This window comes from Salvelinus namaycush, chromosome 33 (genome assembly GCF_016432855.1).
Source record: "Salvelinus namaycush isolate Seneca chromosome 33, SaNama_1.0, whole genome shotgun sequence".
Taxonomy (NCBI): Eukaryota; Metazoa; Chordata; class Actinopteri; order Salmoniformes; family Salmonidae; genus Salvelinus; species Salvelinus namaycush.
In genome coordinates, this window is record NC_052339.1 from 26734133 (window position 1) to 26761631 (window position 27499).

Here is a 27499-nt window from a genome sequence, read left to right on the forward strand (position 1 = left end):
TAGACTGAACTGCAGTCACACAGTATATCTCTGGGTATTAGACTGAACTGCAGTCACACAGTATATCTCTGGGTATTAGACTGAACTGCAGTCACACAGTATATCTCTGGGGAATAGACTGAACTGCAGTCACACAGTATATATCTGGGGATTAGACTGAACTGTAGTCACACAGTATATCTCTGGGTATTAGACTGAACTGTAGTCACACAGTATATCTCTGGGTATTAGACTGAACTGCAGTCACACAGTATATCTCTGGGTATTAGACTGAACTGTAGTCACACAGTATATCTCTGGGTATTAGACTGAACTGTAGTCACACAGTATATCTCTGGGTATTAGACTGAACTGCAGTCACACAGTATATCTCTGGGGATTAGACTGAACTGCAGTCACACAGTATATCTCTGGGTATTAGACTGAACTGTAGTCACACAGTATATCTCTGGGGATTAGACTGAACTGCAGTCACACAGTATATCTCTGGGTATTAGACTGAACTGTAGTCACACAGTATATCTCTGGGTATTAGACTGAACTGTAGTCACACAGTATATCTCTGGGGATTAGACTGAACTGCAGTCACAGTATATCTCTGGGGATTAAACTGAACTGTAGTCACACAGTATATCTCTGGGGATTAGACTGAACTGCAGTCACAGTATATCTCTGGGGATTAAACTGAACTGTAGTCACACAGTATATCTCTGGGGATTAGACTGAACTGCAGTCACAGTATATCTCTGGGGATTAAACTGAACTGTAGTCACACAGTATATCTCTGGGGATTAGACTGAACTGCAGTCACACAGTATATCTCTGGGGAATAGACTGAACTGTAGTCACACAGTATATCTCTAGGGATTAGACTGAACTGCAGTCACAGTATATCTCTGGGGATTAAACTGAACTGTAGTCACACAGTATATCTCTGGGGATTAGACTGAACTGCAGTCACACAGTATATCTCTGGGGATTAGACTGAACTGCAGTCACACAGTATATCTCTGGGGATTAGACAGAACTGCAGTCACACAGTATATCTCTGGGGATTAGACTGAACTGCAGTCACACAGTATATCTCTGGGGATTAGACTGAACTGCAGTCACACAGTATATCTCTGGGGAATAGACTGAACTGCAGTCACACAGTATATCTCTGGGGATTAGACAGAACTGCAGTCACACAGTATATCTCTGGGGATTAGACTGAACTGCAGTCACACAGTATATCTCTGGGGATTAGACTGAACTGCAGTCACACAGTATATCTCTGGGGATTAGACTGAACTGCAGTCACACAGTATATCTCTGGGGATTAGACTGAACTGCAGTCACACAGTATATCTCTGGGGATTAGACTGAACTGCAGTCACACAGTATATCTCTGGGGATTAGACTGAACTGCAGTCACACAGTATATCTCTGGGGATTAGACTGAACTGCAGTCACACAGTATATCTCTGGGGATTAGACTGAACTGCAGTCACACAGTATATCTCTGGGGATTAAACTGAACTGCAGTCACACAGTATATCTCTGGGGAATAGACTGAACTGCAGTCACACAGTATATCTCTGGGTATTAAACTGAACTGCAGTCACACAGTATATCTCTGGGGATTAGACTGAACTGTAGTCACACAGTATATCTCTGGGGATTAGACTGAACTGCAGTCACACAGTATATCTCTGGGTATTAAACTGAACTGCAGTCACACAGTATATCTCTGGGGATTAGACTGAACTGCAGTCACACAGTATATCGCTGGGGATTAGACTGAACTGCAGTCACACAGTATATCGCTGGGGATTAGACTGAACTGCAGTCACACAGTATATCTCTGGGTATTAAACTGAACTGCAGTCACACAGTATATCTCTGGGTATTAAACTGAACTGCAGTCACACAGTATATCGCTGGGGATTAGACTGAACTGCAGTCACACAGTATATCTCTGGGTATTAAACTGAACTGCAGTCACACAGTATATCGCTGGGGATTAGACTGAACTGCAGTCACACAGTATATCTCTGGGTATTAAACTGAACTGCAGTCACACAGTATATCTCTGGGTATTAGACTGAACTGTAGTCACACAGTATATCTCTGGGGATTAGACTGAACTGTAGTCACATAGTATATCTCTGGGGATTAAACTGAACTGCAGTCACACAGTATATCTCTGGGGATTAGACTGAACTGCAGTCACACAGTATATCTCTGGGTATTAAACTGAACTGCAGTCACACAGTATATCTCTGGGGATTAGACTGAACTGTAGTCACACAGTATATCTCTGGGTATTAAACTGAACTGCAGTCACACAGTATATCTCTGGGGATTAGACTGAACTGTAGTCACACAGTATATCTCTGGGGATTAGACTGAACTGCAGTCACACAGTATATCTCTGGGGATTAGACTGAACTGCAGTCACACAGTATATCTCTGGGGATTAGACTGAACTGCAGTCACACAGTATATCTCTGGGGATTAGACTGAACTGCAGTCACACAGTATATCTCTGGGGATTAGACTGAACTGCAGTCACACAGTATATCTCTGGGGATTAGACTGAACTGCAGTCACACAGTATATCTCTGGGGATTAAACTGAACTGCAGTCACACAGTATATCTCTGGGGATTAGACTGAACTGTAGTCACACAGTATATCTCTGGGGATTAGACTGAACTGCAGTCACACAGTATATCTCTGGGGATTAGACTGAACTGCAACATTTTGTTGTGTTACAGCCTGAATTCAAAATGGATTCAATAGATGTTTAATTTTACCCATCTACACACAATACCACATAATGACAAAGATGATAACATGTGTTTAGAAATGTTTGCACATTTATTGAAAATGAAATACAGAAATATCTTATTTGCCTAAGTATTCACACCCCTGGGTCAATACTTTGTAGAAGCTTCTTTTTTTATTTTTTATTTTTATTTTTTATTTTATTTTATTTTCTCCCCAATTTTCCGTGGTATCCAATCGCTAGTAATTACTATCTTGTCTCATCGCTACAACTCCCGTACGGGCTCGGGAGAGACGAAGGTCGAAAGCCACGCGTCCTCTGAAGCACAACCCAACCAAGCCGCACTGCTTCTTAACACAGCGCGCCTCCAACCCGGAAGCCAGCCGCACCAATGTGTCGGAGGAAACACCGTGCACCTGGCCCCCTTGGTTAGTGCGTACTGCGCCGGGCCCGCCACAGGAGTCGCTGGAGCGCGATGAGACAAGGATATCCCTACCGGCCAAACCATCCCTAACCCGGACGACGCTAGCCCAATTGTGCGTCGCCCCACAGACCTCCCGGTCGCGGCCGGCTGCGACAGAGCCTGGGCGCGAACCCAGAGACTCTGGTGGCGCAGCTAGCACTGCGATGCAGTGCCCTAGACCACTGCGCCACCCGGGAGGCCCCCGTAGAAGCTTCTTTGACAGCGATTACAACTGAGAGTCTTTCTGGGTAAGTCTCTAATAGCTTTCCACACCTGGTGTAACGATTCTCGTCCTCTTCGTCTGAGGAGTATGAAGGATCGGACCAATATGCAGCGTGGTAAGTGTTCGTCATATTTTAATAATAAACTGAACACTACAAAATACAAAAATAACAAAGTGAATGAAAAGCTCAGGACAGACTGTCAGGACCCGGTGTGAGAAACAGTCACTAATAGTCGGCAGAACCCAGAAGATGAGGCAGACACAGCAGTACTAGAGACGGTGGTTTAATCAAAGTAAAAGATCTTCAGGCAAAAATATAAATCCACAACGTCAAAAGTAAAGCCAAGAGACAAAAATGGATATCCTCCAAAATACAAAGAAAGTCCACAAAGTGGTAAGAACAGCAAGGGAAAAAACAAACCTCAAAAGACTCATCAAAAATAAACAAGAACAAAACCAGAGAACCTCTGGAAAATCCAACAAGAGAAATAAGTTCACAGCATGGCTGGGGCTGGGTGCTAACAAACAAACACTGAGCAAAGAACTGAGGAACACACAGGGTTTAAATACCAACAATGAAACGACACACAGGTGCAAACAATAATAGAGCAAGGAAAAAACAAAAGGTTCAAAAAAGGTGCAATGGGGACATCTAGTGACCAAAACCTGAACAATCCTGGCCAAATCCTGACACAGACGGGCAGCTCAGGACAGACGGGCGGCTCCGGCAGCTCAGGACAGACGGGCGGCTCTGGCCTGGAGGGAGGAGACGGAGAGACAGCCTGGTGCGTGGGGCTGCAACAGGACCCACCAGGCTGGGGAGACCTACAGGAGGCCTGGTGCTTGGAGGAGGCACCGGAAGGACCGGGCTGTGGGGGAGCACTGGAGCTCTGGTGCGCAACCTTGGCACCACTCCTCCAGGCTAGATGACCACTTTAGCCCGGACCCTCCAGAGTGCAGGCACAGGTTGAACCGGGCTGTGGGTGAGCACTGGAGATCTGGTGCATACCACTCGCACCTCTCCCTTAGGCTCAATGCACACATTCGCCCGGCACGAGCGGAGCGCAGGCATAGGACGCACTGCACCCTCCCAGCGGCCCAGAAACACAGCACGCAGAGCCGGCGCAGGATACCCTGGACCGAAACAGCGTACCGGAGACCAGACGCGCTGAGCTGGCACAATACGCCCTGGCTGGATGCCCACACTCGCATGACACTTGCGGGGGGCTGGCCTATAGCGCACCGGGCTATGAGCGCGTACTGGCGACATCGTGCGCTTAACCGCATAACACGGTGCCTGACCAGTAACGCGCTGCTTACGATAAGCACGAGGAGTGGGCTCAGGTCTCCAACCTGACTCTGCCACACTCCCCGTGTACCCACCCCCCAAAAAATTGGGGGCTACCTCTCGTGCCTGTCGCGCTGCCGTGCTACCTCCTCATATCGCCACTGCTCAGCTTTCGCTGCCTCCAGTTCTTCCTTGGGGCGGCGATATTCCCCAGCCTGTGCCCAGGGTCCCTTGCCGTCTAGTATCTCCTCCCATGTCCATGAGTCCAGATTGCACTGCTCCCGTTTACCACGCTGCTTGGTCCGGTGTTCGTGGGTGGTTCTGTAACGATTCTCGTCCTCTTCGTCTGAGGAGTATGAAGGATCGGACCAATATGCAGCGTGGTAAGTGTTCGTTATATTTTAATAATAAACTGAACACTACAAAATACAAAAATAACAAAGTGAATGAAAACGAAAACCGAAACAGTCCTGAATGGTGACACAAACACAAAAACAGGAAACTACCCACAACCAAAATGGGGAAAACAGGCTACCTAAATATGATTCTCAATCAGAGACAACGATCGACAGCTGCCTCTGATTGAGAACCATATCAGGCCAGACATAGAAATACAACAACATAGAAAACAGAACATAGACTACCCACCCCAACTCACGCCCTGACCAACCTAACACAAAGACATAAAAGAAACTAAGGTCAGAACGTGACACCTGGATTGTGTAACATTTGCCCATTATTCTTTTTAAAATTCTCTAAGCTCTGTCAAATTCTTTCTTGATCATTGCTAGACAACCATTTTTAGGTCTTGACATTTTCAAGTAGATTTAAGTCAACTAACTTGACCACTCAGGAACATTCACTGTATTGTTGGCAAGCAACTCCAGTGTAGATTTGGCCTTGTGTTTTAGGTTATTGTCCTGCTGAAAGGTGAATTCATATCCCAGTGTCTGGTGGAAAGCTGACTTAACCAGGTTTCCTCAAGGATTTTGCCTGTGCTTAGCTCCGTTCCGTATCTTTTTTATCCTGAAAAACTCCCCAGTCCTTAACGATTACAAGCATACCCATAACATGATTCAGCCACCACTATGCTTGAAAATATGGAGAGTGGTACTCAGTAATGTGTTGTATTGGATTTGCACCAAACATAACACTTTGTATTCAGGACAAAAAGTGAATTGCTTTGCCACATTTTTTTGCAGTATTACTCTAATGCCTTGTTGCAAACAGGATGCATGTTTTGGAATATTTGTATTCTCTACAGGCTTCCTTCTTTTGTCAATTAGGTTAGTATTGTGGAGTAACTACAATGTTGTTGATCCATCCTCAGTTTTCTCCTATCACAGCCATTAAACTCTGTAAGTGTTTTAAAGTCACCATTGTCCTCATGGTGAAATCCCTGAACGGTTATCTTCCTCTCCGGCAACTGAGTTAGGAAGGACGCCTGTATCTTTGTAGTGACTGGGTGTAATGATAAGGGATATTCAATGTCTGCTTTTTTTTTTACCCATCTACCAATAGGTGCCATTCTTTGTGAGGCATTGGAAAACCTCCCTGGTCTTTGTGGTTTAATCTGTGTTTGAAATTCACTGCTCGACTGAGGGACCTTACAGATAATTGTATGTGTGTGGTATAGAGATGAGGAAGTCATTCAAAAATTATGTTAAACCCTAAAATCACGTTGAACCCCTTATTATGTCACTTGTTAGGAATCATTTTATTCCTGAACTTATTTAGGCTTGCCATAGCAAATGGGTTAAATACTTATTGACCAAAGACATTTCAGCATTTCAAAAAAGATATGTATACTGTCACGCCCTGACCTGAGATATCTCTGTCTTCTTTATATTTTGGTTAGGTCAGGGTGTGACTAGGGTGGGTACGTTCGTTTTTGTGTTGTCTAGGGGTTTTTGTATGTCTAGGGCTTTTGTAGGTCTAGGTGATTTGTATGTCTATGGTGGCCTGATATGGTTCCCAATCAGAGGCAGCTGTTTATCGTTGTCTCTGATTGGGGATCATATTTAGGTAGCCATTTTCCCTTTGGTGTTTGTGGGTTCTTGTTCTATGTTTAGTTGCCTGTCTGCACTACTCATATTAGCTTCACGGTTCGTTTTGTTATTTTGTTCGTTTGTTCAGTGTTCATTCTTAAATAAAGAACAATGTACGCATACCACGCTGCACCTTGGTCTCCTCCTTACCACGTCCGTGACATATACATAATTCCACTTTGACATTAGGGGGTATTGTGTGTAGGTCAGTGACAAACAAATCTCAATTTAATACATTTTAAATTCACGCTGTAACACAACAAAATGTGTAAAAAGTCAAGGGGTGTGAATACTTTCTGAAGGCCCTGTACATCACTAGGGATTAGACTGAATATCTTTCTCATGCTTAGATGTGTCCCCTCCCCACTTCCCCTTGGGAGTTCTGGCAATTTATATTGACCTCAGGAATGCAAAAATGGAACTCATTTGGAGGTAGACATCCCAGTAATTGTTTTCATGTGAAAACACAATCTTCAAAGTATGTGTGTGTGTGTGGACGTGTTTAACTATTCTTGTGGGGACCAGAAGTCCCCACAACGATAGTAAACTAACACAAATTTGACCAACTGGGGACATTAAGTTAGTCCCCACAAGGTCAAATGCTATTTCTAGGGGGTTTAGGGTTAAGGTTAGAATTAGTGTTAGGTTTAGAATTAGGTTTAGGATTAGGAGCTAGTGTTAGTTTTCCGATTATGGTTAGGAGCTAGGGTTAGGTTTAGGGTTAAGATTAGGTTTTTGGGTTAGGGTTAAGGTTAGGGTTACGGTTACGGTAAGAGTACGGGCTAGGTTTAGGGTTGGAGGTTAGGGAAAGTAGGATTTTGAATGGGACTGAATTGTGTGTCCCCACAAGGTTAGCTGTACAAGACTGTGTGTGTGTGCTGCCTCTCGCCTACCTTTCAACGCTCTGTCAGTCTTGATTACACTTTATCCTCTCTCTAGACTTAGCTGATTTTTACTAAGGGAAAATGTGTGAAGACGCATGCAGAAACGGGAAAATCAAAGGTTGGGAAAAATCGTGATTACAGACTGATGTTTCATTAACATTCCCAGTGGGTTATTCCTGTGTGATAACTTTAATAAGTATATATGTTCTATCGTTGCTACTCAAGAGAGTTGTCAAGACTTAACACTGTTGTAGCAGTGAGTGATGGAAATGTATTAGGTGCTGAATACACAGTATACGACAAATTATTCAAGATGTTACATTATACATGATCATACAACAATAATCAATTACATTTATTTATAAAGCCCTTTTTACATCAGCCGATGTCACAAAGGGCTGTACAGAAACCCAGCCTAAAACCCCAGACAGCAAGCAATGCAATGCAAACTCCCTAGAAAGGCCAGAACCTAGGAAGAAACCTAGAGAGGAACCAGGCTCTGAGGTTCCAGTCCTCTTCTGGCTGTGCCGGGTGGAGATTATAACAGAACATGGCCAAGATGTTCAAATGTTCATAGATGACCTACAGGGTCAGATAATAATAATCACAGTGGTTGTCAGTTGGCTTTTCATAGCTGATCATTCAAAGTTAGAGACAGCAGGTGCGGAAGAGAGAGGGTCCAAAACAGCAGGTCCGGGACAAGGTAGCACGTCCAGTGAACACGTCAGGGTTTCATAGCCGCACCAGAACAGTTGAAACTGGAGCAGCAGCATAACCAGGTGGACAGGGGACAGCAAGGAGTCATCAGGCCAGGTAGTCCTGAGGCATGGTCCTAGGGCTCAGGTCCTCTGAGAGAAGAGAGAGAGAATTAGAGGGAGCATACTTAAATTCACATAGGACACCGGATGAGATAGGAGAAATACTCCAGATATAACAGACTGACCCTAGCCCCCAATACACATAAACTATTGCAGCATAAATACTGGAGGCTAAGCCAGGAGGGGTCGGGAGACACTGTGGCCCTGTGCGACGATACCCCAGGACAGGGCCAAACAGGCAGGATATAACCCTACCCACTTTGCCAAAACACAGCCCCCACACCACTAGAGGGATATCTTCAATCACCAACCTACTACCCTGAGACAAGGCCGACTATAGCCCATGAAGATCTCCCCCATGGCACGAACCTGAGGGGGGCACCAACCCGGACAGGAAGATCACGTCAGTGACTCAACCCAATAATGCAATATTCTCACACTAGATCAAACAAACATTTTTATTAAGTGATTAAAAGAAAACAAAGTGTGTCATGTCAATAAATGTACATTATTAATACCAGATGTCAAGAACAATATAATAAACCAAGCCAAAATGACTGAGACTTCTCAAAACCAGAGCGGTTGACTTAAAATGGTTTCACGAGCAAAGAGAGACACATCTACATGGAAAGATTAGCTTCTCAATGGGAGGTTTGTCTGACTTATTTTGTATGTCTCTAAAAACTTCTGATTTCCCATGAGCTAGTGCTAGCCTAGTATCCTCTCCTCTGACATCATTGATACGGTGCTTGGCCTTGGAAAGGAGCTCAGATACTTTGTGTTGCAAACTAACTGCTACATCTCAATACCAACGTCTTCACGTGGGAGAACACTGATTTTCACAACAGTAACATGAATGCAACTGATGCAACTGGTGCACTAAGAAATATAAAATTGGCATTATACTGCATCTAGGGTATATCTTTATTAAAAACGGATGGCTTTGATTTCTGACGGTTCGAAAGAGGGTTTCACATTAGTTTACAGAGCCACAATGTACTGAACATAAATAAAATATAATAAAAGATCCCAGAAATGTTCCATACGCATATAAAGCTTATTTCTCTGAAATTTGTTTACATCCCTGTTAGTGAGCATTTCTCTGTTAGTGAGCAAGATAATCCATCCACCTGACAGGTGTGGCATATCAAGAAGCTGATTAAACAGCATGATCATTACACAGGTGCTCCTTGTGCTGGGGACACTAAAAGGCCACTCTAAAATGTGCAGTTATATCACACAACACAATGCCACAGATGTCTAAAGTTTTGAGGGAGAGTGCAATTGGCATGCTGACTGCAGGAATGTCCACCAGAGCTGTTGTTAGAGCATTCACTATGGTGTTGAATGCTGAGCTATTGTCAATGAACAGCATTCTTACATAGGTATTCCTTTTGTCCAGATGGGATAGTGCAGTGTGCAGTGTGCAGTGGGATGGCGATTGCATTGTCTGTGGACCTGTAGTCTCTCAATGCACTTCATGATAACAGAAGTGAGTGCTTCGAGGCCGTAGTCATTTAGTTCAGTTATCTTTGCCTTCTTGGGTACAGGAACAATGGTGGCCATCTTGAAGCATGTGGAGACAACAGACTGGGGGGAGTGATTGAATATGTCCGTAAACACACCGGCCAGATGGTCTGCGCATGCTTTGAGGACGCGGCTAGGGATGCCGTCTGGGCCCGCAGCCTTGCGAGGGTTAACATGTTTAAATGTTTTACTCACGTCAGCCACGGAGAAGGAGAGGGGGGTGCAGTCCTTGTTAGCGGGCCGCAACGGTGGCACTGTATTATCCTTAAAGTGGACAAAGAAGGTGTTTAGTGACGTCGGTCCGTGACAAGGCTGGATTTGTTTTTGTAGTCCGTGATTTCCTGTGGACCCTGCCACATAGGTCTCATGTCTGAGCTGTCCACCTTGTCCCTATACTGGCATTTCGCTTGTTTGATTGCCTTGCGGAGGGAATAGCTACACTGTTTATATTCAGACATACAGTTGAAGTCGGAAGTTTATATACACCTTAGCAAAATACTTTTAAACTCAGTTTTTCACAATTCCTGACATTTAATCCTAGTAAAGATTCCCTGTTTTAGGCTAGTTAGGATCACCACTTTATTTTAAGAATGTGAAATGTCAGAATAATAGTAGAGAGAATGATTTATTTCAGCTTTTATTTCTTTCATCACATTCCCAGTGGGTCAGAAGTTTACATACACTCAATTAGTATTTGGTAGCATTGCCTTTAAATTGTTTAACTTGGGTCAAACGTTTCGGGTAGCCTTCCACAAGCTTCCCACAATAAGTTGGGTGAATTTTGGCCCATTCCTCCTGACAGAGCAGGTGTAACTGAGTCAGGTTTGTAGGCCTCCTTGCTCGCACACACTTTTTCAGTTCTGCCCACACATTTTCTATGGGATTGAGGTCAGGGCTTTGTGATGGCCACTCCAATACCTTGACTTTGTTGTCCTTAAGCCATTTTGCCACAACTTTGGAAGTATGCTTGGGGTCATTGTCCATTCGGAAGACCCATTTGCGACTAAGCTTTAACTTCCTAACTGATGTCTTGAGATGTTGCTTCAATATATCCACATAATTTTCCTACCTCATGATGCCATCTATTTTGTGAAGTGCACCAGTTCCTCCTGCAGCAAAGCACCCCCACAACATGATGCTGCCACCCCCGTGCTTCACGGTTGGGATGGTGTTCCTCGGCTTGCAAGCCTCCCCCCTTTTCCTCCAAACATAACGATGGTCATTATGGCCAAACAGTTCTAGTTTTGCTTCACCAGACCAGAGGACATTTCTCCAAAAAGTACGATCGTTGTCCCCATGTGCAGTTGCAAACTGTAGTCTGGCTTTTTAATGGAGGTTTTGGAGCAGTGGCTTCTTCCTTGCTGAGCGGCCTTTCAGGTTATATAGGACTCGTTTTACTGTGGATATAGATACTTTCGTACCTGTTTCCTCCAGCATCTTCACAAGGTCCTTTGCTGTTGTTCTGGGATTGATTTGCACTTTTCTCACCAAAGTACGTTCATCTCTACGAGACAGAACTCGTCTCCTTCCTGAGTGGTATGACGTCTGCGTGGTCCCATGGTGTTTATACTTGCGTACTGTTGTTTGTACAGATGAACGTGGTACCTTCAGGCGTTTGGAAATTGATCCCAAGAATTATCCTATCAGAAGCTTCTAAAGCCATGACATCATTTTCTGGAATTTTCCAAGCTGTTTAAAGGCACAGTGAACTTAGTGTATGTAAACTTCTGACCCACTGGAATTGTGATACAGTGAATTATAAGTGAAATAATCTGTCTGTAAACAATTGCACAAAGTAGATGTCCTAACCAACTTGCCAAAACTATAGTTTGTTAACAAGAAATTATTGGAGTGGTTGAAAAACAAGTTTTAATGACTCCAATCTAAATGTATGTAAACTTCCGACTTCAACTGTATTCCAAGACCTCTTTCCATGGTTAAACATGACACCGACCCTAAGGACACAGGAAAGACAAGTTTGGGATAAGTCTCTGAATGTTCTTGAGTCGCCCAGCAAGAGCCCGGACTTGAACCCGATCAAACATCTCTGGAGAGACCTGAAAATAGTTGTGCAGCGACGCTCCCCATCCAACCTGACAGAGCTTGAGAGGATCTGCAGAGAAGAATGGGAGAAACTCCCCAAATACAGGTGTGCCAAGCTTGTAGCGTCATGCCCAAGAAGTCTCGAGGCTGTAATCGCTGCCAAAGGTGCTTCAACAAAGTACTGCGTAAAGGGTCTGAATACTTATGTAAATGTGGTATTTCCGTAAAAGTTCATGTCAATGTTTTTGCTTTGCATTATGTGTAGATTGATGAGGGGGAAAAAACGATTTAAACAATTTAATTAATTTTAGAATAAGGCTGTAACGTTACAAAATGTGGAAACGTCAAGGGGTCTGAATACTTTCCGAATGCACTGTATATGATTATTTAAGCTATATTACGCGTTTTATGTTAAGTGAATAAGTGAAATGCCTTTGGTGAAGACATGTGTTTTTTGGTTTGGTGCCTGTAGCATCCATCTTGATTAGAACCCCCAGTGTGGTTCTTGGCAGACAGTACTAGTATTGACCAGTATCCAGCAGGAGTTTAAACCCGACAGGAAAAAGTGTCAGGATTGAGATGGGCTAATCTGCCTGTGTATGCCATTCCAGAAAATCACACGCACACACGCACGCACGCACGCACGCACGCACGCACGCACGCACGCACGCACGCACGCACGCACGCACGCACGCACGCACGCACGCACGCACGCACGCACGCACGCACGCACGCACACACACACACACACACACACACACACACACACACACACACACACACACACACACACACACACACACACACACAGAGAGAGAGAGAGAGGCCAACCAAGCTCTTTCTCCAATTAACAGGCCCCAGCCAAACAAACAGAGGGGACACCATTTGGGGCGGTCTCTTCCGGTGGGCCCCCCTGGCAGCTCATCAAACCCAGTCGAGAGACTTGGCCTACACTGTTCCCTTACACAGCGACAATACTGTCACCACCACCGTAACCATCGTAACCACCCTCTGACAGGATACAACCTCCAAGGTCCTTCCCCATGTCAACATGTTACGTGACTTTTCAAGACCACACTTCATGTAGACAATGTGGGAAGTGGGAAGGTAGTATGTGATGGGTTGTGATTGGTGATAGGTCAATTCAGTTCAAATTCACATTCAATTGTTGAATTGAACAAATTCTGAATTGGGGGTAGGGGAATAATTGAAGCCAATGGACAATTTCAAAAAATATTCCAATATGTAATTGACCCTGACCCCAACCTTGAAACCACTCTGTGATGTGCTTCATAACTTACAGCAACTGTTATGGTGAAAGAGCCTTGGTGCCTGTGGCTCCCTAACTACACTGGCATCATACTGGCAGATAGACACCCTGTCCTGTCCTGTCCTAGCCTCTCTGAGCGCAAGTCCTGTCCTGTCTGGGGCTCTCCGGCCCCCATCGCCCTTCCCCCATCTCCCACCAACACAAAGGACTTACTCATCTCTCCCCTCCAGACAAAAAGGCCTGTTGTCAAATGCCAGCCTCTTTTATGTGATCGAACTCCAAATGTCTGTATTCCTACTTTACTGCCACCACAGCATATCTTAAATGCTTATACTGTCAAAGTTTGGTATTGTTCATGACAAGGCCTGAGAATGTACTGCTTTTCAGTGTCAGAGACACATCACAAAGAGGGGAGCGAAAGGAAATCTTTACACAATACTTAAGAAATTCACCTGACAATATCACATAAAATCAAATCAAATGTGTGTCTTACTGTGGGTCTTACTGTGGGTCTAACTGTGGGTCTAACTGTGGGTCTAACTGTGGGTCTAACTGTGGGTCTAACTGTGGGTCTTACTGTGGGTCTAACTGTGGGTCTAACTGTTGGTCTAACTGTTGGTCTAACTGTGGGTCTTACTGTGGGTCTAACTGTGGGTCTGTGGGTCTAACTGTGGGTCTAACTGGGGGTCTTACTGTGGATCTGTGGGTCTAACTGTTGGTCTAACTGTGGGTCTAACTGTGGGTCTTACTGTGGGTCTAACTGTGGGTCTTACTGTGGGTCTGTGGGTCTAACTGTTGGTCTAACTGTGGGTCTAACTGTGGGTCTAACTTATTATCACACACAGATAGTTTGGTCTGTATTGTAACAGGCCAGAGGTTAAGACAAGGTATTTATTAGTAGGTGATTAGTAGAAAGAAGGACAAAGCTCGGCTCAACGTCTGTGGCCGCCATCTTTCTTCAGGGGCCTTGTTTTGGTCCAGCCTTCTTAGCTGTGGGGCTCAGAGAGCAGGATTTTGCTCTGCTCTTTGAGCCCCACAGACACAGCCCCGGCCCATGGAGAAGATAAACTGGTGAGAACTGGGCACTTTTGTTGTCTTAGGGGCTGATGGGTAATCCCCCTGTCTCTTCCCTGAAGCCTGATTCCCCTCGTTCCCATTGACTGGGTCCCCCTGACTGTCGCCTTGTTATCTTCCCCGCACAGAGGCGAGTCCGGCTACCCATCGGGAAGCACAGCTCGATTAATTAGTTATAATGTTAAGCCAAATGGAAAGGTGTTAGTAAGTGTATGTGTTTTCATTTTGTCTCGTAGGTCACAGTGTACCCTTTGACACGATTCAGTCATCAAACACACTAGTCAGACATTTTCACTTATCCTTTGAGACAACACCCGCCAACCCCCCCCCCCCCCCCCCCCCCACACCTGATCCAAAATGGCAGCTAGTTACTGTGGTGACACAGCAAAAACAATCCACGGCTTGTTTCCATTGGCTACTGGCAGCCAGGTCTGGCTAGCTCACATCAAATCCGCCAGCCAGTCACTGTGACCAGGCAGCTTACCCGAGACATGCCATTACACACAGATTGGGCTCCTACTGGGCGGAATAGGATTTAGTTGGTAACGAACGGTTAAGAGACACAGTGGGAACAACTTTGCCCTCAGCGTCTAGTCATGAAGAGCACTTTGTATTCTAGCCATCACGGTATCTAGCCACGTCCAAAACATTTCTGAAATGTGGCACTCGGGTCAGTTCAACAAATGCCTGAACGCTCTGCTATTCTATACCAATGACCTTCTGACATGGATAGTAGCGGCTTGAAATAATTCTACATTTGAAATAAGTGATATCTGGTGTATCCTCTGAACTGAGTGCTCTAGTAATTGGCTATTAGTTAAGTTGAGGCACAGAGGCAGATAGTCCACAACCGTTCAGATCTGTCTCCACGCAGGACTGGAATGTTTGGGAGTCCACATGGATCTAGATTAGGCAGCGTTTCAATCACTAACCCAGCCCGGTCACAGAGTTTGTCCGCCCCGTCGCCCCACGATAACACTAAGCTCCTTTGAGGGAGGTCACTGACACACACACACGTACACACGAACACATACCTTTCGCGTTCCACTCTTGCCCCCTATAAACAAAGAGCAGGAAAGGCCCATTGGATTAGACTGGGACAGAGACCAAAGAAAATCTCTGATGACCAAGCTTCCTAGATGAGAATAAAGATGCTTCCTGACAAAAGGATTCTACAGATTGAAGCCTCAGAGAGAGTAAGCTGCAGCTGGAACAGGAATGATAACCTGATAACCTTTTCCCCTGTTCCATCCATCTATCTTGTCTTTCAAGGACAAGGAAACAAACAAACATTCCCATACTGACTAAGGCATTTAGCCAAAGATGTTTGAGGGTCTTGTCTAGCTACCAGAGGCCCATGCAGATGAATAATTCTAGACTGTAATTGAAGGATCAGACGTAACTGAGGGAAGTCAACCAGCTGAGGGGGATTGACATTTAGATCCACTGGAACGACTCGATGTGGCTTTGCCGACGATACCTGCTAACGATTGAGCAGGCACGTCGCTCGCATTCAATCGCTGTCGAACAAGTCATGAATCGTCCGTAAATCAGCGGCGACTTGCCAGCAGGTAGATTTACAGCCTCACACAGCTGCTGACAACCTTAAGGGATGGTTTAACAGAGCGGGGGGGGGGGCGTCACGCTGATGTGAACATCCTGTCTCAGGTGTCTAGTTTCCACTTATTCCCTGGGGAAACGCAGCGTTGACAAGCCAATAGGAGAAGCCGATAACGGGTATGTCAGGTTCTGTTTGTGTGGGGCAGGCTAGACTGTTATTGGTGTCACTGAGACGGTCATAGAGAGTTGGGAAAGAGAGAATGAGAAAGGCCATCCAGGCAATAAATTGCATCTCCATTGCAGTAGTGGTCTAGTAGTGGTCTGTGACCAGTGGAGGATGCTGAGGGGAGGACGGCTCATAATAATGGCTGGAATGGAGCATATGGAATGGAATCAAACACATCAAACACGTCATTTCCATGTGGTTGATATCATTCCATTGACTCTATTCCAGCCATTTTTATGAATCGTCCTCCCCTTAGCAGCCTCCACTGCCTGTGACTGTATAAAGGCCATAGTGGAGTTTTGAGGAGACAGTGAGTGAGAGTGGAGGTACAGTGGTTCCTCCTTTAAAAGTTGCGTCATACTGCAGCACATCTTGTGGGCTGCTGCAGCATTCTATGGCACGTTATTTAATTGTCAGCCATTTTTTACGTTAATGCAAGTTAGTGCTAGTTGGACCACTAGAGGGCAACTTTGAGAAGCAATTGATAGTCTTTTTCAATTGATAGTCTTTTTAATTTAAAACCTTTTTTGTAATAACATAGTACATCAGATTGATTTTAAGAAATTTGGCTTAATTAATTAGATTAATATTATGGTGTTTCTATTCCGAGAAAAAGGAAAAAGGAAACCCTCTGGGTTTCTGTTAGTCTGGAATGGAAAATATTGCGCTGTACAACGTGATGGTCGGGAGTAGGCTACAGCATAAGAGGATTGGAGGATTCTAAATTAATATCTAAGGGGCATAACATTTCCACACCCTAATTGTAGTGTAACCAATATTCATTTCGCCTATGGTAGGCCTACAGTATATCTAAACATATTTTTTTCAATGACGTGACTCTCTGCCAATAATTACATTAAGAGGATTGGAGGATTCTAAATGAATATCTAAGGGGCTTTTATATAATTCTAAATAAATTAATAATAATAATAATAATCGCTTTGTTTAAAAAGTAACGATATTTTGGAGATTTCGTTTTCATTTAACCTAGAGTGAGCGAGAAAAGGCAGTTCTTGAACATGGGGTGAAACATTCTCACTAATTTGTAAATAAAGCCAGTTTGTTATTTAGAATGATTTATTTCTGGAGAAACCTAACTTGATTACAGTTGGGTTCAGGGGAGAGTTTACTGATTACTGAGATACAGACTACATACTTACCAGAGACAGAAGAGGAAGCAAGACATCCCACTCCCTAATTTTTTCTGTTTCAATGGAAATCAATTAACTACAGTAAGCAGACCTTCTATCGCATTGGTGTCTATTGGAGAGCCACCCCCTTAAGCAGACAATGGTAAACGGCCTGAGTAAACTATCTTCATTTATCCACCATCTTTGCTCTAACTGTGTGAGGGGTCATAAGGGGTCAAATGCCGAAAGGTTATAGCCTAGATGCTCTAAGACTGTAATTCAATCAAACTGGCAATTAACATTTTGACCACTCCACATGAACGATGGTTGCAGAGAGTTTGTGGTGCCCTTAACCCCAGAGTGGTTAAATGTTTCAGGACACCGTTATTACGGTTATTACCTGCTGTTCTCTTTGTGCCTTGTCTGTCAAAGACTTCTTTGTGCTCTTATAAATGAAGCCTTGTATGTATGTAAGGTGCACAGCTTGAGATTTCAGTCATGCACAACAAAATGGAGATTCAGGCATATTATGGGTGGGAGAATAACTGTGTGTGTGTTCTTTGTACTCACGTTTCATCATTGATTCAGTTAAATATTAAAATGTGTCTGTCTGTGTGTGTGTGGCAACAGATTTTCCAGGTGGCGTACGTCATCATCAAGGCAGCCAACTCTCCTCGTCCTGGTAACTGGGTGCTGGAGCGTTCAATGGACGGTGTGGATTACACACCCTGGCAGTACTACGCCATCAGCGACACAGAATGTCTGACCCGTTACAACATCACCCCCCGCCTCGGACCCCCCACCTACAAACGAGACGACGAGGTTATCTGTACCTCTTACTACTCGCGGCTCGTACCCCTGGAGCACGGAGAGGTAGCTATCGATTTATTTGACCTTCACCACAGTGGTCTGAAACTCCCTGTCCGCCCGCCGTATCAGGCTCATGAGCTGCACTTTGGTGGCCCACGGGCCAGGCGTTTGAAACCACTGTTTTACTAGGTGCGACTTTTATTTACAAGACATGGGGCCTGTTCAGGATGAGCAACATTACAGAACTTTCATTGAATTGGGTAGAGAATTAGGTGTGCGCTCTATGTGGCATTCTCTGGTACCTGTAGTCCAGTCAGGGGATGACTCAACTGTCCTCCAGACAATGAAAGCCTACTGGGCTAGTGTCACTCTAACCGAGGCAGAGACGTAATGAACGTCTGTGGTTAGGATACTCTGTAGTTACCCACAGCCCCTGACGGTGCATCTAAGTAGTATAACAAGGAAGGGAGACAAGGAGAGTGTCAGAGTGTTGAAATGCACCCCAAAGCTCACAGTGAGATCATCAATCTTCTCTTACATTGTTTAGCCTTGTGTTATGTCATCTCTGTCCGCTGCCTGTTGTCAGACTGACAAGTCAGTCTGTGCGTTATATCAGGGAAAAAATGGCAGTAATACCCTTGACATCTGTTGTTCATTTTTGTCACTAGTCTTTGATTGAAAACGTGTAAATGATCAACTGCATGCTCATGACTTTGATGTATTATTAAGCTATATTTGATCATGATGGTCCTTTGACATCATTGTCCATCTTTGTCTATCCCCTATTCAGATCCACACGTCTTTGATCAACGGGCGGCCCAGTGCTGACCAACTGACCCCAGAGTTGCTGGACTTCACCTCAGCCCGCTACATCCGCCTGCGTCTGCAGAGAATCCGCACGCTCAACGCCGACCTCATGACCCTGAGCTACCGCGACCCCAAGGAGGTGGACCCCATTGTCACCAGACGGGTACGACTAATACACTTTCATGTTAAAGCACTGCCACTAGCACTCACTGACTGTTCTGTTTTCTGTTTAAGTTAAACACTGTGTTTAAACAAATTGGTCATTCATTCAAAATACGTGGTTTGAGCGTTGCCTTGAATAACTTTGTCAAAATGTATATTTAGCATATTTATAGTTGGTTTTATCAAAAATGCTATTTGCAGCTGAACGTCTGAAATATTAGTTGATACGTCATTTATCATTTCTCCTGGCTGATTTGAATGTTATAACTTGATTGGCTTTGTATTCCGTTGAAGTCATGTCTTTCTAACTTGATTGGCGTTGTATGTTTGTGTTTCCTTGTGCAGTACTACTATTCAATCAAGGACATTTCAGTGGGTGGGATGTGCATCTGTTACGGACACGCCCAGAGCTGTCCTTGGGACCCCGTTGCCAAGGTAACACCAGGCCGTATTCAGTTTTGCCCATTCAGGTTCGGTGGCTGTCATTCAGCTTTTGTTTAATAATGCAGAGTGTATAACTGATTTACTGCCTTTCACATATTGTGTGTTAAACATTTCACATTTTGACTAAATTAAGCTCCTCTTATCGGAGTCAACATTGATTCATTGCTGATCTGTTGTAATTACTGTACACACTTAATATAAAGAGTACTTTTATATCAAATTTATGCAATGCACGGTAGTAATACTTCTTTCTTAGAAATATATTTGCCAAACTAATTTGTTTTATAAAGTGAAATAAGCAATCCCAGCACCCTCGCCCCTATAGTCCCTGGAGGAATGGTACGGTCCAACATTTGCTCAGTTGAATTGGTTGCCTTCCTCATTAAGGGCGAATGTCAAGTTAACGCGAGGATGAGAAAGTAAGTGCTAAGGCCCTAATTCCCACTACAAGAGATGGAAGGAGAGTGTGAGGAGTGGAATGCCGAAAGAGATTTCTACTTTTCAATTCACATTACATCCTTACCTGACCTTGCGTTGCCAACACAACATTCTTGGTCCGCAGCTCAATTTGACCATAAATATCACAGTAGCTACTAGCCAGTAAGCACAAACTATTTAACAATCTGAGCAACTTTTGTTCTATAACATATTACACTATTGAATAATGCAACCAAACCATATCACACTTAAATAATCCAACAATTCACAAGCATGTGCAGACAATTAAAGGGTTTATTTTCTTGCCGTACACATTAAATTAGATGTCAATACACATAGCTAGCTAACTAACAACATGCTTCATGATCAAGTAACATTAGCATATCAATAATTGACCCCTCCCATACGAATATAAAAGTATTGTAACATTACCAGATAGTGTCATTCTGTAACGACAGTCTAGTTCTTCCTCCTCCTCGGACGAGGAGAGGAGAGAAGGATCGGAGGACCAAAATGCAGCGGGTTGTGAATACATAATGAATTTATTGAAAGACGAAGACGAACACGAAAAACACTTGGAAAATTACAAAACAACAAAACGACGTAGACTGACCTAAAACATGAGAACTTACATATAACATGAAGAACGCACGAACAGGTACAGACTACAACTAACGAACGAACAAACCGAAACAGTCCCGTGTGGTGCAACATACACAGACACGGAAGACAATCACCCACCAACAAACAGTGTGAACAGCCAACCTTTATATGGTTCTCAATCAGAGGAAACGTCAAACACCTGTCCCTGATTGAGAACCATATAAGGCTAATTACAAGTGACCTAAACATAGAAACACAAAACATAGAATGCCCACCCCAACTCACGCCCTGACCAACTAAACACATACAAAAATAACAGAAAACAGGTCAGGAATGTGACATAACCCCCCCCTCAAGGTGCGAACTCCGGACGCACCACCAAAAGTCTAGGGGAGGGTCTGGGTGGGCATCTGTCCACGGTGGCGGCTCAGGCTCTGGGCGTGGTCCCCATCCCACCTTAGTCAAACCCCGCTTTTGTAGCCTCCTCCAAATGGCCACCCTCCAAATTAACCCCACTGGATTAAGGGGCAGCACCGGACTAAGGGGCAATACCAGAATGAGGGGCAACACCGGAATGAGGGGCAACACCGGATTGAGGGACGGCAGCTCCGGACTGAGGGACGGCAGCTCCGGACTGAGGGACGGCAGCTCCGGACTGAGGGACGGCAGCTCCGGACTGAGGGACGGCAGCTCCGGACTGAATGGCGGATCCTGGCTGGCTGGCTCTGGCGGATCCTGGCTGGCTGGCTCTGACGGATTCCGGCTGGCTGGCTCTGACGGATCCTGGCTGGCTGGCTCTGACGGATCCTGGCTGGCTGGCTCTGGCGGATCATGGCTCGCTGACGGCTCTGGCTGGTCATGGCTCGCTGACGGCTCTGGCTGGTCATGGCTCGCTGACGGCTCTGGCTGGTCATGGCTCGCTGACGGCTCTGGCTGGTCATGGCTCGCTGACGGCTCTGGCTGGTCATGGCTCGCTGACGGCTCTGGCTGGTCATGTCTGGCGGAAGGCTCTGGCTGATCCTGTCTGGCGGAAGGCTCTGGCTGATCCTGTCTGGCGGAAGGCTTTGGCTGCTCCTGTCTGGCGGAAGGCTCTAGCGGCTCCTGTCTGGCGGAAGGCTCTAGCGGCTCCTGTCTGGCGGAAGGCTCTAGCGGCTCCTGTCTGGCGGACGGCTCTGTAGGCTCATGGCAGACGGGCGGCTTTGCAGGCTCATGGCAGACGGGCGGCTTTGAAGGCTCAGTACCGACGGGCGGCTTTGAAGGCTCAATACAGACGGGCAGTTCATGCGGCGCTTGGCAGACGGACAGTTCAGACGCCGTTGGGCAGACGGGCAGTTCAGGCGCCGCTGGGCAGACGGCAGACTCTGGCCGGCTGAGACGCACTGTAGGCCTGGTGCGTGGTACCGGAACTGGAGGTACCGGGCTAAAGACACGCACCTTCAGGCTAGTGCGGGGAACAACAACAGGGCACACTGGACTCTCAAGGCGTACTATAGGCCTGGTGCGTGGTACCGGCACTGGTGGTACCGGGCTGAGGGCACGCACATCAGGGCGACTACGGGGAGAAGGAACAGTGCGTACAGGGCTCTGGAGACGCACAGGAGGCTTGATGCGTGGTGCCGGGACTGGAGGCACTGGGCTGGAGACACGCACCACAGGGAGAGTGCGTGGAGGAGGAACAGGGCTCTGGAGACGCACTGGAAGCCTGGTGCGTGGTGTAGGCACTGGTGGTACTGGCCTGGAGCGGGGAGGTGGCGCCGGAAATACCGGACCATGCAGGCGTACTGGCTCCCTTGAGCACTGAGCCTGCCCAACCTTACCTGGTTGTATACTCCCCGTCGCCCGACCAGTGCGGGGAGGTGGAATAACCCGCACCGGGCTATGTAGGCGAACCGGGGACACCATGCGTAAGGCTGGTGCCATGTAAGCCGGCCCGAGGAGACGCACTGGTGGCCAGATGCGTTGGGCCGGCTTCATGACATCCGGCTCAACGCTCAATCTAGCCCGGCCGATACGTGGAGCTGGAATGTACCGAACCGGGCTATGCACGCGTACAGGAGACACCATGCGCTCTACTGCGTAACACGGTGTCTGCCCGTACTCTCGCTCTCCACGGTAAGTACAAGGAGTGGGCGCAGGTCTCCTACCTGACTTCGCCACTCTCCCTTTAAGCCCCCCCAATACATTTTTGGGGTTTACTCACAGGCTTTTCGGGTTTCCAGCCACGTCTCCTTGCTGCCTCCTCATACCACCGCTCCTGGGCTTTAGCTGCCTCCCTCTCTTCAACAGAGCGGCGATATTCCCCTGTCTGAGCCCAGGGTCCTTTTCCGTCCAATATTTCCTCCCATGTCCACGAGTCCTGGTTTCGCTGTTGCGCTCTCCCACGCCGCTTGGTCCTAGGTTGGTGGGTGATTCTGTAACGACAGTCTAGTTCTTCCTCCTCCTCGTCCGAGGAGGAGGAAGAACTAGACTGTCGTTACACATTCATATTATAAACTGGATGGTTCGAGCCCTGAATGCTGATTGGCTGACAGCCACACCCCCCGTGCCTTGCCTAGCTTGCCTAGTTAAATATAGGTTCAATAAAATTAAAATAAATGATTGCTTAATTGTAATATAGCTAGGCTACACAGCTAGGTAACTTTAGCTAGCAAGCTAGCTAGCTAAAGAACATAATTTCTTCATACTTCTCACATCAACGTGGTGGCTGTTAGCTGAATGTTGACATTTAGCTGAACCATAGATACACTGTACAAACATATAAATATCACATCTAAAGTGTAAAATAAATGTATTTAAAAATAAAAGATCGCAGAAATTTTTCAGATGCACAAAAAGTATGTTTCTCTCATATATTGTGCACAAATTTGTTTACTTCCCTGTTAGTGAGCCAAGATAATCCATCCACCTGACAAGTGTGGCATATCAAGAAGCTGATTAAACACCATGTTCATTACACAGGTGGACCTTGTGCTGGGGACAATAAAAGGCCACTCTAAAATGTGGAATTTTGTCACACAACACAATGCCACAGATGTCTCAAGTTTTGAGGGAGTGTGCGCTTGGCATGCTGACTGCAGGAATGTCTACCAGAGCTGTTGCCAGAAAATGTAATGTTAATTTCTCTACAATAAGCCGCCTCCAACGTCATTTTTGAGAATTTGGTAATGTGTATGCCGTCGTGAGGGAGAGTGGTTTGCTGATGATGTCAACGTTGTGAACAGAGTGCCCCATGATGGCGGTGAGGGATTGGTATGGGCAGGCATAAGCAACGACAACGAACACAAATGCTTTTTATCGATGGCAATTTGAATGCACAAAAATACCGTGACGAGCTCCTGAGGCCCATTGTGAGGCCCAGGTGTCTGTGACCAATAAATGCATATCTGTATTCCCAGTCATGTGAAATCCCTAGATTAGGGCCTAATGAATTTATTTAAATTGACTGATTTCCTCATATGAACTGTAACTGCGTGAATTAGTTGAAATTGTTGCATGTTGCATTTATATTTTTGTTCAGTATAGATAGGAGTGCTTAGGCTTATACTAGCGTATTAAAGTTACGTTAGAACAAACCAGGCTTCATTTGATCAATGTCTTGGAAGTCATTATGTCTATATGAGGTAAAAGAAAATTGCCACATTGATAATACCCTGGGGAGTTGCTCAATGTAACAGGCTGTTACTACAATTTCAAGTATAAACTAAATAAAACAAGTCTAAAAAATATAAGGAAAATGTCTGTAAATTTTAGCTTTCAAAAACATTACAATTCTGTTTACAGTGTTTACACTTAGAGGGCGTGGAGACATGACAAGTTCACCTTGTTGTATTATGTGTAGCCGAAAAGTCCTGTGACCCTTCAACTCTCGCCACTTAGAAATGCATTCACGTTTCACACAGTGGTAAACACACAAACATCGTGACATGAAGTGTTAGTTCACACCTCATATGGGACCAGTTATTTGTCTGAGAAGCAAAAATGTGTGAATGTGAGTGTGTGTGTGTGTGTGTGTGTGTGTGTGTGTGTGTGTGTGTGTGTGTGTGTGTGTGTGTGTGTGTGTGTGTGTGTGTGTGTGTGTGTGTGTGTGTGTGTGTGTGTGTGTGTGTGTGTGTGTGTGTGTGTCCCAGGTGACAATAGGACTAGAGCATAAGCACTGAATCAGTTGCTTCTTGCGGCTTCCTCTTCACCCATTCCTCTCTCTCTTTCGTCCTCTCAGAAGTTGCAGTGTGTATGTGAGCACAATACCTGTGGGGAGAGCTGTAATGAGTGTTGCCCCGGCTACCACCAGGAACCGTGGCAACCGGGAACCCTCTCCGATGGCAACACATGCGAGAGTAAGCGGAACTTGGTCTTTATGGGCCTAAGTAAAATATCATATTGTCAACGTTTGCCAGTTGTCACTTAGTAATCAAAGACATGAAAATGACATGCTGGATTTAGACTTGGTTTAAAGTGTTCCAGATCAGATGAAATAACTTCTTCACTCTTTCAATGAAATCCACTCGCATGTCTCACCCATTCATTGACACACATCTTACTCATTCATTGACACACAAGACAGAGTTTTTTGTTTCCTATCCCTATGGTGATTTTAACTCATTTAGATTATGTTTTATATCAATAGCTACTAAGCCGATTTAGCCAAGGGGTTTTCCAAGCTTTTTATGAAAATGTGGTATTTTAAATCATCATCTCTCAGTTGTTTCAGCACCTTGACGAAATAGCACATACTGTGTTTACTCCGAGTACAGAATAAAAAACTGAACAGTTGGCATATATTCTCAGTAATAAACTACCCTTCAACTACTCTCCCATTGAGGTGCATTAGAAGTTATCTGACCTGTGTATGATCCTCCTCCACTAGAATGTAACTGCCACGACAAGGCCAACGACTGCTACTTTAACCAGACGGTGGCCAACCTCAAGATGAGCATGAACTCACATGGTGACTTCCATGGCGGGGGCGTTTGCATCAGCTGTACCCAGAACACGGCCGGTGTCAACTGTGAGACCTGCGCAGATGGCTTCTACAGACCCAACAAGGTACTGTCCCCTCACTGACCCTGTAATTCGATGCCCTTTTTGTGTCTCTATGGTCCCCGTAAGACATTTTGGCAGGTCACATCAAAATGGCTAGCAGACCGGATTTGGCTCGCGGTCCACCAGTTGAAGACCCCTGCCATAAACCAATGTCCCTTTTCTGTCCCTATGGTCCCTGTAATCCAATCCATCAATATGGTCCCTGTTTCTGAGGACCCTGTGGTCTTCATTAGTGGCATTTCTATGCACTGTTTTGTACATGCCCATTGTCTTTTGATTGGCTAATAAAATTGTTGTGTGTGCCTGATTACACACACTACCTAGTCTGGGTTATGTGGCTCAGTGAAAGACTAGAATTACTGTAGAATGCAGCTATTTGGATGTGATGGCCCTTGCTTGGATGGATCAATGGTGATTTATTAAACTTGTAATTGCAGTGTGCACCTTGTGTGGAATGTGAATGGTCAATTGTGTATTTGTTTCCTTCTGTGTATGGTTGTGTGTGTGTGTGTGTGTGCGCACATGTGTGTGTGCCTGCGTGTGTGTAGGTGTCTCCGCACAATGAGAACCCATGTGTGGAGTGCAGCTGTGACATGAAGGGGTCTTTGACTCCTGCCTGTATCAGAGATGACAACCACGCCAAGCCTGAGAATGGTACAAAAACTCTATTCGTTCAGATATTTCTTAATTTCTTAATGACATTTTTGGGGATTTGTGTGTATTGTATTGTATTGTTAGGTATTACTGCACTGTTGGAGCTAGAAACAGAAGAGTTATACAGTACCTGCCATAACATCTGTTAAATAATGTTAACGCCACCAATAACATTTGATTTTAACCCCAATAACGTTTGTTTTCAGCTTGTGTTAAAAACAAACCTGCGTAGTTCAGTATACGTCTGAATATCTACCGAAATCATTATGGGAGATGGGTGATGAGGACACTTTTATTTTGGGGCTTGAGACTCTACATGTACAGTAATTCAGAGTATATATATTTAGCTGACAGTAACGTATCACAAATTCTCCATCTACGTTTTGGACATAATAGCAAAACAATACATACTGAAATTACACTATAGGGCTATGTACCACATGTCCTGTAAGAGACTATACTATAGGCTATACTATACTGTAGGATATACTATACTATAGGCTATACTATACTATAGGCTATTTTATACTATAAGCTATGCTATACTATAGGTTATACTATACGATAGGATATACTATACTATAGACTATTTTATACTATAGGCTATACTATACTGTAGGATATACTATACTATACTATAGGCTATACTATACTGTATCATATACTACACTATAGGCTATACTATACTATAGGCTATACTATAGGGTATACTATACTATATACTATACTATAGGCTATACTATACTAGCGGCTATACGATACTATAGGTTATACTATACTATAGGTTATACCATACTATAGGCTATACTATACTATAGGCTATACTATACTGTAGGATATACTATACTATACTATAGGCTATACTATACTGTATGATATACTACACTATAGGCTATACTATACTATAGGCTATACTATACTATATACTATACTATAGGCTATACTATACTAGCGGCTATACGATACTATAGGCTATACTATTCTACAGGTTATACTATACTATAGGCCATACTATACAACAGGTTATACTATACTATAGGCTATACTATACTATAGGCTATACTATACTATAGGCTATACTATACTATAGGCTATACTATAGGCTATACTATACTATAGGATATACTATACTATAGGATATACTATACTATACTATAGGTTATACTATACTGTATGATATACTACACTATAGGCTATACTATACTATAGGGTATA

General features: G+C 44.8%; 1 protein-coding gene across 1 annotated transcript in view; it reads left to right on the plus strand.

The window, feature by feature from the left end:
• Nucleotides 1–27499, plus strand: part of LOC120027606 (laminin subunit alpha-1-like) — a 91363-nt gene that overhangs the window by 17292 nt on the left and 46572 nt on the right. The window contains exons 4-9 of the mRNA XM_038972598.1: nt 17957–18199; nt 18927–19106; nt 19451–19540; nt 24807–24924; nt 25455–25633; nt 26179–26284. Of these exons, the coding sequence (XP_038828526.1) occupies nt 17957–18199; nt 18927–19106; nt 19451–19540; nt 24807–24924; nt 25455–25633; nt 26179–26284 (916 nt within the window). The remainder of the gene's footprint in view (nt 1–17956; nt 18200–18926; nt 19107–19450; nt 19541–24806; nt 24925–25454; nt 25634–26178; nt 26285–27499) is intronic.